The sequence below is a fragment of the Brachycentrus maculatus genome, unplaced genomic scaffold (assembly GCF_059751285.1).
Source record: "Brachycentrus maculatus isolate JH-2025_06_01 unplaced genomic scaffold, ASM5975128v1 h1tg000091l, whole genome shotgun sequence".
NCBI classification, from domain to species: domain Eukaryota; kingdom Metazoa; phylum Arthropoda; class Insecta; order Trichoptera; family Brachycentridae; genus Brachycentrus; species Brachycentrus maculatus.
This window is the reverse complement of record NW_028280845.1, coordinates 747,064-764,011: the sequence shown is the minus strand read 5'-3', so window position 1 is coordinate 764,011 and position 16,948 is coordinate 747,064. Positions and strand designations below refer to the sequence as shown.

Here is a 16,948-nt window from a genome sequence, read left to right as displayed (position 1 = left end):
CACAACCCGACACCCTGGCCTGGTACCTGAAGCGGGGGGCTGATCACCTTTCCTTCATCAATAACCATCAAGATAACGCTGCTTTTATATGGATGCAGTGCGCTATGCACCATCGGGTGCGGATAAGGGTTAGAGAAGAAGAAGAAAAAAGAAAATTACCCTCCGACTGCTGTCATAATCATCCTTGTTCTTTCCGCTCACGTGACGGGTGATGTAAGCCTCGTGAGGACTCGGGGCTACATCGGAATGGACAGGGTACCTAAAATCATTCATAAACTCAAATAAAACTGTCATACAGTTCTGAATTACATAATGCAAATTTAGCGCCGGTGCCTTTCAAATTGACCAGTCCTTGAAATTAGCCACTTTGAGTGATGATAACAATAAATGTCACCTGTTAATACGTTCAATGCGTATAAAATAATGTCATACAGCGCAAGTTTTTGAAAACCAATAACTTTTTTCATAATCTACTTTCTATTGGTATATAAGTGTATTCTTTTGTGTTTTTAAAACACATTAAACTGGCTACGAATCCTTATTTCTATTAATCGATTAGTCTGTTTTAAAAATTGATAGGTAGTAGTAGGTACTGGTTACTTGGTACATTGGTACCATAAACCAAGCTAGGACACAAAATGCCAAACCCTCTTCTAGTGGGACGGAAGGTTTGTTGATGACAGTCAACAGTCCGCCTTCTCCTAAAGAGTTTTACGTGGTTTCCTCCCAGCAAGTGCTGAGAAGGTCCTGATTGGCCCACACAAGATTATCCCTCATGTTCCCTACACAGATTTAAATAAAAAAACTTTTTTTTAGTTAGAAGAAAGAAAAATTCACTTAATGATCTATAAACTTTGCACATAATAAGGAAGGTAAATAATAAATGCAATTCCCATCTAAAAAAAAAAACCCGGGTGAAAGAGATCACAGGCCACTATGTTGCGGGAGCTTCGAAGTTGCACAACACGGGGACCGATGGCGGAGTGTTGTCCAGGTCCCAGGGGAGAAGGAGAAGGTAGGAGTGGCGAGAGTGTCGGGCAGACCTGGTGGGGTTGATGTGCTTGGCCTTGGGGCGCTGGCGGGGCCCGCGGGGCGGCGGCGGCGCGGTGGGGATGAGGATGAACATGTTGCCCGTGACGTGCACGTACAGGTGCTCGCCCACGCCGCCGCTGTGGGAGGTGCTCTCCACGGTGCACTTGATGAACCCAAAGCGCCCCACGATGCTCTCCTGGAACAGGAACAGCCGGTCCGCCCAAGAATCTTCCGGGAAACCTGTAAATATACAAAGAGCGACGCTTTCAATACCGACATGCACAGAAAATTGATAAGGGTAGACAGTAGAAGTTATAAAGAGTTCTTAGCACGGCAGGTATTTTCAAAAACCCAGACAGTACGCAGAACAAATCCTAAGGGCGTTTGTGCACTACATGGAATTTTACCGTTCGGCACTGAAGTGCTAACTGAAGTTAGCGTGATAAAACGATGATTGGGTTGGATTGGCTTGTGCTTTTGTCCATCTTTCTTCGGATCGGTACTTTTGAGCGGTGCGTGAACACGTTGCGCTTAAATTCGATCACGCTAAACTGTCGTAGTCGCTTTTATTTTTCAAAACCGGACTGCCGGACGGCAAAATTCCGGGTAGTGCACAAGCCCCCTAACATTTTCAATGCATTTACTACCAATGTCAGGGCGACATTTCACAATCACCTAGAGGTGTCACTATTTCAGTGGTGTGCACAGAGAATTAATTAGGGTAGGCAGTAGAAGTAGGTAGTAAGCTAAGCTAGGTACTACTTAGTAAGGTCTTGCTTACTTTATAATTTTTGTTTTAATGTATACGCTTTAAATTTTAGTTTGTAATGTACATGTTAATTATTACTGAATAAATTTAATTGTATAAAAATAGATAGATATTAGCACAAAGTGACTGCCGAATCAATGCTTTCCAACAAGCAGTGTTGGCGGACGGCGCATGTGACGTATATCTTGTTTGAGTCTGATTTGAAGTGAGTCACCTTGGAACAGGGCGGTCTTGTCCTTGATGAGTGGTTCCACGTTCAGGGGCACGTAGATGGGCCCGCGGAGGGGGTCGGACTTGGGGGTGAAGGGGAGCGCCAGGGGGTCTGCCGGGATGGGCACCATCATGAGGTGGCACACCAGCGCTTTCCGCATCCAACTGAATACCTGCAACACCCCATTCGATATCTTTATGCAAAAAGGAATTATAAATAGCGTTTCGGCAAAATGGAAAAAACACTATAGTTTATATTTGAAGCAATAACTTTCTGATTTTCCATTTTATAATTAAAATATATAACTTTGTTTTAAAATCACTATAAATATTTTATTATAACTATAATGTCCACCGGTTTCGAAGCTAACGGCTTCTTTTTCAAGACAGATTAATAATAGTATTAATGAGGCTTGAAAACGAAGCGGTTAGCTTCGAAACCGGTAGACATTATATGTAATTAAGTTATAATAAAATATTTATAGTGATTTTAAAACAAAGTTATATTTTAATTATAAATAGGAAAAAACATACTTATTTATAGATTTGGCATTGATTTGAGGAACTCAATTTTAAGTTATACATAAAATACTAAAATCAAAGAATGATTTTAAGAGTATACTGATTTGTATTTTATCATTGAAAACACATAAAAACAAACTAATTTTAGTAGTTTTAAAATGCCATAACAAGGTCGGGTTTTGGCCCTGTGGTTAGTGTCACGGACTCTTGAGTCAGAATTTCTCGGTTAGAACCCACTCTAGGACAATTTGATACCTATTTCTAATAATGAGCCGCTCAGGCTCACACAAATAGTATGAAATTGAAATATTTGTATAAATAATAAAAACACAAATAAAACCCGCGAAGCTTCTAATTTAGATTCTTTTGTCTGCAGGTAGGATAGTAAAGATAGGGAAGGTAAATGTTAAAAATACATCACAAACACCCAGACCAATTGAAAATAAATCTTTCTAGAATTAATTTTGCAATTGGTGGAATTCGAACTCGCGACGCCAGTTTCACAGTCGAGCGTCTACCCAAATACGCCTGCCATTACTAGTACTAGTATTATTTAAAGATTTATTATTATTACCAAATCAGCCACGATATTTCCGCTGGCCGTGACCCACTGGATGCACATCTCGTAGGCGGTGTTGGGTCTCCAAGCCGCCTGGTAGCGCGCGTGGCCCCACTCGATGCGGTCGCTCTTGGAGCCCACGTCGATGTCCAGGTGAGTGTTCTTGTACAGCGGCACTGCAAGCCCAAACAATCCATCCTCAACACACTACGGACGGGAAAGCTATTTCTACCCGTTCGGTCCATTGATGCTTAACGACGGGAAGGGTATTTTTACCTTCCGCGCTTGCCTCATTTCATATGCAGAAAATAAGAAATTATCTAATGTTTTCATATGAATATTATATACCGATCTCTTTTTTAAGGTCTTAACTATATGTACATAATTATCTAATCGCAATGTAAGTCTTCTTTTTATATTTATCTTTGAATCTTACGTGTACATTGCTATTCTTTAGTGAAACAACACTACATTATATTCCACGTTCCTTATATTAATAATAATAATAATAAAACCCTTATCCGCACCCCAATGGTGCATAGGGCACTGCGTCATATAAACGCAGTGTTATCTTGATCGTTTACACATGAAGGAAAGGTGATCAGCCCTCCGCTTCAGGTACCAGTCCAGGGTAATATTGAATAAATATTACAGTGAAAAAATCACTCATATTTATTCTTACCCCCCCTGGGAATCGAACCCGGGTCCTCCAGAACGGTAGCCGAGCGTGCTGACCATTACACTACGGAGGCGGACAAAAATACTTAAAAAAAATACCACGTTCCTTATATTAGAGAAACAATATGTCACACACACTCCTTTATTAGTGCAAAATGCTTCACAATCTCTTCTTGTTCATCAGTGAAACAATGTTCCATACTCACAAAGTCATCGGTGAAATAATGTTCCATACTCACACTCGGAATCGTTATCCTGGTTGACATAGTTGGGGTCGATGTAGTGGCACAGGAAGGCCGGCACGTGCGCCTCCTCGGGGGTCTCTGGGGCCGCGCTGATGTGCAGAGCCCGACTGTCCTCCTCCAGGCGAGGGGACCGCGCTCCCAGGACTTCCACCTCCATCCACTCGTTCTCGAAGCTCTGCAGGTCCTCCAGCGGAGACACAAACTCGCCAGATTCTACAATGGACATTCAGCACTTAAAACAAAAAAAAACATACTTTCTGTTGGCACAAAGTCTGTGACACCTTTGACACAGCCCAATGCTTTTTTGGCACACACACAGTACCCAAAATTCAAATTTCTCTGGAATGGGTATTGACTGACATCTGTGGAAATAATTCCAAGCAAAAATTTCTTTATTATAAAATGTCGATATAAAGCTGCTATAATTTGACAACATGTATCTGCATCTTGCTCGCACCTCGTATCACAATAGTAACTTAAACACTCGTGTTCTAGAGTGAGAGAGACAAACAGTAAAGTTGTTCGATCTATAGCCATAATGCATTATTTTATAGATTTATTATGACATTCGTTTGAAAATGCCATAACCAGGCGAAACAATTGCCACAAATTGAATTTTATGTGTTTTTTAACAATAAAATACACTTTAGTAGACTCAAAAAAATCAGTGTTTGATTTAACATTTAATACATAAACCCTATAAACATATCAAATATTAACCCTTTAACTAAATTAACATCACGCCATTTTCCGCGAGGGTAGGCAGAAAGAATAGAACAACACATCACTCTGTCTTGGCAAACATTCTTCGCCTCTTCCACGTTCCTGCATCTCCTGATATACACCAGTCGATTATTCCGACTCCTGACCCAGCCAGGTATGTCAAATACTTGAAAACGGCCTTTTTCAAGTATTTGACATACCTGATCATGCCAAGCTTTCCTCGGTCTTCCTCTGCTCCTTTTTCCAACAACATTCACCTCATAATTTTTTTTACCGTATTTTCCTCACTCATTCGTTCCACATGCCCAAACCATCTCAACATACCTTTCATAATTTTATCGATAATGCTTATCTCAGCTTTGCATTCCTTTCATTATATTTCACCATTTGAACATCTATCATACATCGTTTAGTCGCACATATGTTGGAGGTATGGCATTTCGGCAATCAAATAAATCATTAATACATTTTGTAAAATTCGAGCAATGTTGGTGGCATTTCATTTGAATAACTTATGATAACAACAACAAAGTGTCCTTAACGATGCCGTAAATAAAAAAATTGTAATTCAACACGGTGTTCTGCAAAATGAAGACAAATCTCATTGCGAAACACAGACCTCATTCAATAAATGGATGTCTTCAGTCCTTTCTGGAATGCGCCAGAGCAGTAATTCATTCCAAATAAAGACAGACCACCTTGTAATAAGTTCAACTGGTTATTTCTACAAAAAGGGACTGTAAGATCAGGTATTATAAGAATCTGTGTTTTATTTTTAATTAATTTATTTTTTATTTCTTATCATTCACAATTTATTTTTACATGTTCTGTGAATATAGGTATGTATTTATTTGCGCGTGTGTGTGTACACTCATTTGTGATGTTTAAATAGAAAGTAGAATTTAATTTTGAACAAAATTTTGGATATATTATTTTTTGACATCTCATCAAAGATGAAGAAGAATATGGAAGTCTGGGCATTTACGGGGCTGACGAACGTCATAGGCTTCTTTCTTTTTTCTTTCTTCTTCTTCATCTTTGATGAGATGTCAAAAAATTATAAGAAAATAACTCCTGTAATTGGAGATAATCCAGATTTTGTGAACAAGTATTTGGACACACTCAAAATATTGTAAAATTATGGGTTTTTAAAAAATTTGCAAATTCATGTTTATCAATATGACATTATTTTATACGCAGTTAACGTGTTAAATACATAGAGTTGTGAAGAAATATCTGTAATTTTTGTTTTAAAATTCTTACTAGGTTAAAATTTATGGCGATTTTTCAAAAACATTGCTTTTTTTTGCGGATGTGCAAAAAAACTGTTCCGTCACATTAGTAATTTAAATGCAGTTTGTACCGGACTTGACAGAATGTACTTACCGACTTCCTTCTTTGTAGGAACAATATAGTACATGTAATAGCCTACAATGAAATCTTTGCCGGATTTGCCCGACGCGTGGCAAATGAGCCCATCCTTCAGCATTGCCTGTAACAGAAAACCAAACATTGGAAAGTACTGCCTCACATCTCTAGAAAATTTTACATCCGCCGGAAACAGTATTGACATTTCAACATAGATGTAAAATTAGAGATCGACAGAGTATCTAAAGGAGCTGTGTATTCCAGATGAATTGGTTGATAAACGTCTCACGCTACTGACTATTCAAATTTCGGAAGTTGTAAATATGTATATCCTTTGATTAACACATTCTTTCACATGTGAGTCTTCGGCATCATCTATGGTTGAGTTGAGTAAGTTTTTTTTTCATGAAATGTATATAAGATTCTTCAAATACGATTTTTAATTTTTACTAAACTTATAATTTAACCAGTTATTTAATTAAGGATATTTTTTATGTGTCCTAATCGATTTTATGCGAAATTTTTTACTCAACTGAAACACAGATGGCGATGAGAACTCACATGTGAAAGAAGGTGTCAATTAAAGGATATATACAACTTCAGAGATTTAAATATTGTGGTTGTCAATCATGGGTAGAATGAAGATTGTTACATGTAAGCACACACAAGCCAATGGCAGGTCGTAAACCCTGGAAACAGCCAGACTTCCGTATACTTCATCTATGTTGAGATGTCAGTGAAAATATCTCAATTTAAATGTTGATAATAACCTCCATTTTCTCTTTGGCTTTTTCAATATCCGTTATTCCTTCGACATGGTTTATGATCCACTGGATAGCGTCAACAGAAACAAAAGCGTTGGAAGGAAGGCTGACAGTTTGCGCCATGAAGCCCACCCCGGTGACGGGATTCTTCATGGCTTCCAATATTTCAATCAGAGTAGCGTTGCTCTTCAAAAGAGGTACGGTGACATCTCTGTAACAAGTATGCATGTGTAATGGCAGCACAAATTATTATCAAGAACAGAGTATAAAAAATTGACAATAAATTAACACATTAAGGAAGGGAAAGGTATTTATTTCTACACGTTTGGTCGATTGATGCTAAATCCTTATCCCCATCCGGGAAGGGTACCTTTTGCGCCGGCCTCATTTCAAAGTCAGAAATTAAGGAATTACATATTTAATGTTTTTATACTAATATTATGTACCATTATCTTTGTTGAGGTCTTAACTATATGTACATAATTATCAATTCCCGTCGCCAGCAGTCCGCAGACGTCTAAAACACCCGTCTGAAGTGTGTTAATATTGATTCTAGCTCTCTGATAGGTTGAATTATTTCGTCCAAAGAAGTGCACGGTATAAGACAGGGGTCGGCAATGTGTGGCAATTCTTTGTCAAATTGAAAATGACATTTTTTACAGAAATTTAGATAATTAAAAAAATATACATATTCTGTGCATATTCATTTTGAGTTCGGTTGCGTAAAGAGGGGTGGTGCTGTTTAAGCATATTTGTATAACCATAATAAAACCTTTGTCTTGTTAAAAATTGAAGAAAAAAAACATTTGAAAAACCACACTAACTTCAAACCACTTTCACGATTTCTACATCCTATGATAGATGTATATATCTGCCCAAAAAAAGTATCTCTGATTAAAAATCTGTTACTTTAAAAATACTTGTAGGTTCCTTTAAACATTCAATAATTAATTTTTTTAAATTTAAAATTTTTATTTTATTTACTGATTTGGCATTTAATTTGTAGAACTCCATTTTAATTTATGTATTAATTTTAAATCAAACACAGATTTTTTGGGTCTATTAAGTTGTATTTTATTGACAAAAACACATAAAAAATTAATATTGTGACAATAGTTTCGCCTAGTTATGGCATATTCAAACGAATGCCATAACTAGGCAAAACAATTGTCACAATATAAATTTTATATGTTTTTTTAAAAAATAAAATACAACTTAGTAGACTTAAAAAATCTGTGTTTGACATAAAATTAATACATAAATTCAATAAATTTAATTAAATTATTGTAAATTAGAATTTGCTACTCACATTTGGCTCTTTTGGTCCAAGAGGTTGCCGACCCCTAGTATAAGATATTTGATCAATTATGATGGTACAGTAAAGAATATTATCAAACATTATGGGATTTGTCTAATCCACTTTTGATAATGTATGCAATGACCAATCAGAATGTGGCACAAGTATCTAATAAGTAACTAATTTGGGAGGAACAATGACGGTACATACCCCTCATCATAAACGTCATCCGTGTGTTCCGAATCGCTGGCCGCTGCAGCTCTAACGCGCTCCTTACTACCAGCCGCCCTAAAATCCAGTCACAATAATCTTATAATAAAGAGAAGGCATTACACAGAGACAAATACATAATTTGAATTTACACTAAGCATGCGCCGAACATGCGCTAAGAGTGAAAATGGATACTATTTAATCTATCCAATGCAAATAAAAGTTAGCTATATATTATAAATAAATAGTGCATTTAAAAAAGAGAATTATAATTTTTAAAAACTATTCTGAAGAAAGTAACTAACAGAAAGCTAAAAATTTCAATAAATCATTGAGAAAATCACTATAGCAATATATTAACATATTGTTTGCGGGAAACGCTTAAAAGCGTCTTTTATATTCTGTTGGTAGAGAGCAGGAGACGCTTATAAGTGTTCTATTTGCTTACTTTTGGTAGAGCACAAGACGCCAAAAAACATTGAACAGATCGGAATAGGGTTTGCGGTTACTTGTGATTAGCATACCATCCTTAATTAGCATACTAATTAGGGTCGGGGTAGACGGAAACCGCCGACAACAATGTGTTAAAATAATCAGGTAATTAATTAATCAACTAATTCAACTGCCAACATTAGGAATCGAACCTGGGTCTTTCTGATATCAGGTCAGGTGCTTTTTCCACCGAGCTAAGCAGTCCGTGAAAAAGGCTGTGGAATAATTGAACTCTCATGATTTACTCTAGATATCTTGATCATTTATCCACACAATGCAAGCATTATAAATCGGATCATTATGAGATTTCACACACGGACTGAGGTATTTTGAATAAATTGAGCGTGAATTCTTGCGCTGTTTTTATGATTGTTAACTGTGATAAATAGATTGTTCTCATGTTTTTATAGTTGTTAACTACATATTCAAGCATGCTTATGAATATAATCTTTGTGAGATTTCATACATGTACTGCAGATGGTAGCAAATATTATTGTGTTTTTAAAATTGTTAGCTGTGATAAGTTAGATTCATTGTTATAGTGATTTCTCTTGTGGATTTGTTGATTTTCTTAGGCTGAATGGGTTAATGTAAAATGGAGAGTTAGTAGTTACTTACTTTCCGTTGGAGGATCCATTAGTAGGACTCTTGTTAGATGGATTTGTCTAGAACCACAGATTGGGAGTGCTCTTATTAGGGAGGGTTGACCAGTCATAACAATTCTTCACCTTTCAATCTTTAATATGAGGGGGGGAACTGACTTAACCTCTTCGCGCGTAACGTCGCTACCGTGGGGCCATAAAATACCAGGTTAGATAGAGTATGGCTCCACGTTTGGGACGTAGTGATTATTTGTCAAATATTGCCAGATTATGTCGGGATTTGGACTACCAATGCTGTCTATTGATGATATAACACAATGAAATAATTTATCGGCTAGTTGCAATTTTTACTGACTGAATGTTTTAAAATGTCATCCAATATCTTACTACTTGAGAAGTCTACTACTCTGATTTCATACTAAGCTCATGAACAGTTAACAAGTTGACTAAGATGCTGAAAGTACTCTGATTTTATACTAAGCTCATGATCTATTAACGGGTTGACTAATATCCCAAAAGTGCTCGGATTTTGTACTAAACTCATGACCAGTTAACGGGTTGACTAATATCCCGAAAGTGTTCGGATTTTATAAAAAGCTAATGATCAGTGTTAACTGTCTACCCGTCTACTTGAACCTGTTAGAGATGACTAAGATCCTGAAAGAGCTCGGATTTTATACTAAGCTCGTGGTCAGTTAATGGCTTGACACAGGTTGAACTAAATGAATTGAAATTCCACTAAGAATATTCAACAGTTTTGATATTTTGGAAGTGGTAGTTAAAAAAAAGGATCCTGGGGATTTGAGCACTCCGGTCAATTCAGGAACCCCAACAACGAGCCAGCCACCTGTTGGTATCGGGAAATAGTGGGCAAGTTCTCACTGGGTGTTTTAGTACAAGCGAAAATATAGGTCAAGCGTAAGTACAGCATCTGAAGAAGTGAGCGTTGTATTCAGCGGGGGTTAGCAATGGCAGGAGTGTGATAGAGGCACACTGCACCAAGTTGAGCTGAAATTTGTTACAAGGTGAGGGAAAAATTAACCTAAATATGGTTTGAACAACCACTTGCGAGGTAGGTACTGTGTATACAGTATTTGACTTTAAAAAAAATATATATATTAATGACTCTACATCTAGAAGAATTTGGAAGTTTGGTTACAGGCTTTACGACTTGCCATAAGCTGGTTTAACCCTAGATTACGGGATGATAGAATGTCATTACATTATTTATGTGCATCACACGTAAAGAATGTAATGACAACTAGTATGTATCTTAATTTTTTACAGATATTTTATGTTTGTATTTTAAATAAAGTGAAAAAACATGTTATTTTTTAAATGTTTTTAGTAAACGTTTTTCGTAAAATGTGAGATTTTCTTATTGTCGTACATTTTACGACAGTCCCCTATGGCACATTGTTTACGGGAAACGCTTAAAATCGTCTTTTTACATACTGTTGGTATTAAAACCGTTTTATTTGCTTATTTTTTGGTAGAGCGTGAGAGACGCCAAAAAACATTATGCAGATCGGAATTGGGTTTGCGGTTACTTGTGATTAGTATATGACTAATTAGGGTCGGAGTTGATGAAAAGACTGCCCGACAACAATGTGATAAGGTACATTGAAACAAGTCCCGTGATCTAGGGTTAAGTGATCACTTTATACACGTGTAACATTCACCATTCCAGCCATGATTGACAACCACACAATGCAAATTTCAGAAGTAAGTATTTGATAAAACCAATTTGGGCATATTTTCAATTAACTACTTTTGAAACTATAATTTATGCTTAATTATTTGTGATTTTAATCAGTTTCCTACAATGATAATAATGGTAAAAAAATACTAAAATTATTGACAGTGTACTCGAATTTGCATGGTGATATTCTGTCAAAAACATATTCATAAATTAATGTCCCAGAATGTTTCTGCACAGAGACGCGTACGACTCAATGCCTCGCAAATGCCTGATCAATATTGTAAAAAGATAGAGTATGAACCATTTGAAAAAGTTTTTAGGAGAGGTGTTATCACCGCCACCGTATGTCAATGGTTCCCATAATCCAAGTTATGAAATAGAAATTCTGCAAAGCTGTTCATCTAAAAAAAATATATGTAAAAATGTGCGCAATGATGTAATAAAATTACAAAATTATTTGAAACATTTGGGGTGAAAAATATGGTAATCCCATGTTATTTGCGGATCGTAAAATTAACAAATTTATTAAAATATTTAACATTATTTTAATGATTACGTATGCACTAAAAAGTTGAACACTGTGTCGCTTATTTGTTGGCAACTGTTTAACCGTTAGAGTGCTGAGAATCGTTATATCGACTCTTGTATACTTTGCCAACAGTGCAGCTCCTTGATATACCGACGATGAAGGTCAGAAGGTCTTACAACGTCGGATTCTTTCAAAAATGATAAAGCGATTGTCAAACATCACTCAAAATTGTTTGTTATACTCAAAAGTAGTGAGTGACAGTGAAATTAGAATGTTTACCAATCGGAGAATTGTCATCAATAGTGAAAACTATGAGGTAGGTAAATTTTAAACAAGAAATTGACTCAAAATATTGTGAGTGAAAATGAATATATTTTTTAAGTTTTATTAATGATAGATTACGATGCAAAAACACAGTCAACGGTAATAGTAGTTAGTGCATCTCTACTAATTAGTATGCTTTTCACATCAATTTATACCACGTTAGAAACGGCAAAAAATAGTTTAAAAAAACACATTACATAATGCACATAGTAATGACATTGCATACAAAGATGCACAGACAGTATCATATAAAAATTAAAGTCAAAATTAGATTATGATAGTGGTACCCTTAATTTTTTAATATTTAAAGTAAAAAGTAAATAAACAAAAAAATATTTTTAATTTTTTCTGGTTAATTTATCTATGTACTATCACATTCTCAAAGGAATTCACCAAATTACCAGTTACATATGTAATATAATTACATTAATTGTGATTTGGATACCATCCGCAGATTACAAGGGATTACGGCATATATTGATAATTTTGTATTAGGTATTTTATTAAATCTACAAATAAGAGAAAAAGTGGCTAATTTCTATAAAAATTAGCGATGCAACATATCTAAAATCAGAAAGAAATAATCAAATCAATAATATTTTACATAACCTGTTGAATATGTAAAGAAATAAATTAATGAAAAAAATAAAGCGATTAGTAATTTAGCGACAAGGATCCGACCAACCAAGAAGCGAGCATATCAAACAGGCCAACGCTAGGAGAAAAATTGAAGAAAAAAGATGCAAGTTATTATCCAAACGGCGCTACTGACATTGTGTCGAATCTCAGCCGAGGCTTGTCCGGCAATCTGGTACTTCCCACTCTCTCGCGGAAGGGAGAGTTTCCCATGGCAGCCGGCTGTGGAGAACCAAGGTCGTTGTAGCGTGGAAGCGTTCAGTCACAATACATTTATATTGGACGAATGATGAGCGAATATTATTATAACGTAGGTTGGATGAATGTGTTTGGATATGTGTATCAGAGGAATAATGTCCTATGTAATAAATTAAAGCTTTGACCAGCTTGACCAATTGACTTGTCATTCTCTTTAATGATAAACACATATGCATAGCCCATCTATCCATTTATCATTGATTTCTTTCAACTAAATTTTTACTTGGTAATAATACCACTATTTCTTAAAATGTATTAGGACATGTGTTTCGAAGAGTAAATAAATTTTCAAAAATCATGTTGTACTTATTTTTAAAGCTTTTAGTAAAAGTTTTTGTCAAAATGTGATTTTTTCTTATCGTCATAGATTTTACGATAGTTCCGTATAAGGTACATTGAAACAAGTCCTGTGGTCTAGGGGTTAAGTAATATTCCACAAAGTGAACGATGAATAATAAGAAGAGTGTTATATAACCATACCACAAAGTATCTAAAAATTTTAACGACTATAAACACCACGTTGTTTAGATGTTTTGCATATAGGCAGAGAATTGTAACAATAGCGATTTGGCTAGATAATTTGACTTGGGAAGTTGTGTTTTTTAAAATATATATTTCTACAAAACCAGGAAAACTTACATAGGATCTTATATCTCTGATAAATAAATAATAATTAGGGAATTGGTAATATATTATGTAACTTTCCTAGTTTACACATAGTTTTTTTTTAAATACAACAAAAAACATCTCAACTTAACCTAAAAAAACCTAAAATGTTTCTTGGTGTGCCACAAATAATATGATGAGTAATTTTTGGAAGGTAATAAGAAACATTTTCTTACGTTTGATTTGTGACATTCATTTTTTAGTAAAAGGTGCAATAGAAGAGATCATGCGTGTTAAATTCATGCAATATACTTTTCTGTATTTATATGGCAGATAAAATATTAAAAACAAAATGATAAAAACAAAGTAAACACCTTTATCTTTGAAAAAGAGAGAATCATTTGAATGATGATGCATTACATGTTATCAAATAATATACATCCAGATATTGAAAAACAATGACTGAAAGTTGGAAAGAATTTATGGAAATGAATGAATACAAAAAAAAACTATACAGAAACCGAAGTGACAAAGAAATGTTTTCAGCGATTAGTTTTTAATAAGTACAGAAAAATATAAATTATGGATACTGTACATGCCATTACATGTAGCCAAAAATGAATGAAAATATGATGTTTAGAGGTTGATAAATGTATGTAAATGTAGTATAAAAGGATTTTTTATTGTTATTTTATTTATATTTGAGTTCAATCACACTTAGTAGTTTTTAATATATTTGATATACTATTTTGAATACATCCTGCGGCAATTGAATTGTTACCAAATGAAAATGTAAAATATATATTTTTTCAATATTTTCAATTTACCAAAAAACAAAACAGAACTGGATACATTATGTGGAGTCCAAAGTATTGCCTAATTGAAAGCTTAATCCAGGGCAGAGGTTTCCAACGCTTTGGGTCCATAACCCGACGCCTTGAAGAAATTACATTTTTCGGTTAGTTGTGATTCAATGTCATTTTTCACTTATGAGTTAGTTTATTGGCCTAAATTTATAAATTTTCAAAGTGTCTTCAATCACCCACTAAAGGGGCAATACGGCCCACATTAGGAATCCCTGATCCAGGGAAGAAGGAAGAATAATGTCATGCGTGTGGAACATCAGGAACTAGACAGGTCGATGGGGATAAGGACCGGTACAGGGCCAAGATAGACGCTAATGTCTGAAAACAGACACAGAACTCAAAATAAGAATTTCAATTTATAGGTCAATCAATGATCATATTCCAAGAATCCAAAATCATTTCCCAATATGGGCAATTGCTGTGATAATTCATCAAAGTCGGTCCATGGGTAGCAAGAGCAAACTTTTGTATTATTTAGTGCTGATCCTGGTTTCCACAGTTGGATTTGTCCGACATGAGGTGAAGCATGTTGTAATTCCGATATTGCAGTGTAGTCTTGCATGAATGTAAACGGTGTTAATCCAAAATGTTTATATGTCCAGGGTTTCGACACTGGAGCGTCAATGCACCCAATGGATTAAGCATTTTTTCACAATACATAGTTGCGTCAACCTTGATGCCTGGATCAAAGAACACTAGTAGAGAGCCAGCTTTGACGGACATGCACTATTGCAGAAAGTGCTTATTGCAATATAAATCTTCATACAATCTCTCTGTTAATCAAATGCATTTCTTTTTCTTGTTATATATTATAAACAGAGAATACCATGTTTGGTAATGAGCCATTAATGACCAACCGTTATGAGTTGAGTTTTAAGTTTTATATAGATAAATCAAAAACTGAACACAAGAAAAAATACTGTCAAATTTACAGTGAGTTGTCATTTGCTGTTTGATAGTACAGTGAATTGAAGGTAGTAACAGTTAAATTACCGCAGAGTGTAATATATAATACATAAGTTTTACAAAATATCAAACTAAACCAAAAAAAATAATAAAGAAGAATTATCTTTTTGCCAGTTTATTTAAAAAGATGTATGTATGTATAAAATATTTTGATATATTGGTGATATTAAAGATTACAATAATTAATGAAAAAAAAACATTAATACTACATGATATATATTAACGAATAAAGTATTGTGTGTAAACTATTATTAAAAAAACTGTATTCGTAAAATGAAAATTAAAACTCAAATATGCTAAGGAGTGATCTCATATTGAGATCATAATATTATGAACGAATTATGTAAAACTTTTATTTTTTTTAAGATGGGATTTAAAAAAAATATATAATAAAATTAAACAATGTATTTGGCATTAACTTTGTGGAATCATATGATTCAAACATAAAAATGAAACACTTGTATAAGACCACTTTTATGAGTTTAACTATATAAATTTGACCAGTTTCGAGAACATCTTAAACTTTATTTAAATAAAAAAAAACTGGTCTTATTCAAGTGTTTCATTTTTATATTTAAACCATAATGAAACTATGCGTTGTAATTTCAATGAACACATTTGGATGTAAGGAGAAGTCGGGTAAAATCTGCCTGTGGTTTAATAAATAAATTTTGTCCATGTTTTGATTTAATTGTACAATATACACAGTGGGGCAAATAATGGGTAACTTGTAATAACTGTAAAAAAATCATTAATATTCTTTATTCTACATTTTTTGTTACCACATTCAAGTATATTATAAAGCATTTAAAAAAACTAACAGCTATAATTTAATTTAAAAAAAAACTAAATCTGAAAGATCCATTTTTACATACAAACACACTGTTAAAAGTTTTTGTTTAGATTTAAAAAAAATAATAATTACAGTCGAACTCGGTTATTACGAGCACGGATATAGAGAGATCTCGGATATAACGAGGAAACATTCGTTGATATTTTGGTTTATGATTTTCTCCATACATTTATTCACGGTTATAATGAGCAACTTTTCGGCTATAGCGAGCAAAAAGAGATCGTTTTTTTTAAATGTTGTAATTATTTTAATGTTTTAAAACATTTTCGAACTTAAGCAATAAAATCCGACCGGGTTTTAAATCAATTGTGACATTTACACCATGCAGTACAACAATGAGTTTTTTTTATTTAATATTTTAAATATTTATGTAACACAATTTACATAATTGATTAGCCATTTAACTTTTGAGGGAGATGATATATTTAATATAATACATTATTGGTACAGATCAAATATTTTTACTGTTACTCTCTCACTCTTGAATACCAGTGTTTAAGTTACTACTGCGCAAGCAAGATTGCAGAAGCTGTCAACATTTTATCATAAGGATATTTTTGTTTGGAATGATTTCCACAGATGTCAGTCAATACCCGTTTCAGAGAAATTTGAATTTGAGAAGTTTGAATTTTGGGTACTGGTCTGTCACATAATGTGCTTAAAATTTAGATAAAATGATGTAAATCTGATCGGAATGAACAATGGAAATCATCATCCAGATATTAAAAATTGAATGA

At 34.4% G+C, this 16,948-nt stretch overlaps 1 protein-coding gene across 7 annotated transcripts in view; it reads right to left on the bottom strand.

The window, feature by feature from the left end:
• Positions 1 to 16,948, bottom strand: part of Iml1 (GATOR complex protein Iml1) — a 47,627-nt gene that overhangs the window by 1,396 nt on the left and 29,283 nt on the right. For 5 of the 7 annotated variants that reach the window (XM_088258138.1, XM_088258143.1, XM_088258139.1 and 2 more), the window contains 9 exons: positions 12,799 to 12,884; positions 8,378 to 8,455; positions 6,877 to 7,081; positions 6,125 to 6,230; positions 4,010 to 4,228; positions 3,108 to 3,268; positions 2,016 to 2,184; positions 1,044 to 1,272; positions 160 to 259 (listed from right to left, as the gene is read on the bottom strand). In XM_088258138.1, the coding sequence (XP_088114264.1) occupies positions 160 to 259; positions 1,044 to 1,272; positions 2,016 to 2,184; positions 3,108 to 3,268; positions 4,010 to 4,228; positions 6,125 to 6,230; positions 6,877 to 7,081; positions 8,378 to 8,455; positions 12,799 to 12,884 (1,353 nt within the window). Of the gene's footprint in view, positions 1 to 159; positions 260 to 1,043; positions 1,273 to 2,015; positions 2,185 to 3,107; positions 3,269 to 4,009; positions 4,229 to 6,124; positions 6,231 to 6,876; positions 7,082 to 8,377; positions 8,456 to 9,487; positions 9,535 to 12,798; positions 12,885 to 16,948 lie in introns of all 7 variants that reach the window. The other 2 variants (XM_088258142.1, XM_088258144.1) reach the window with 1 other exon arrangement.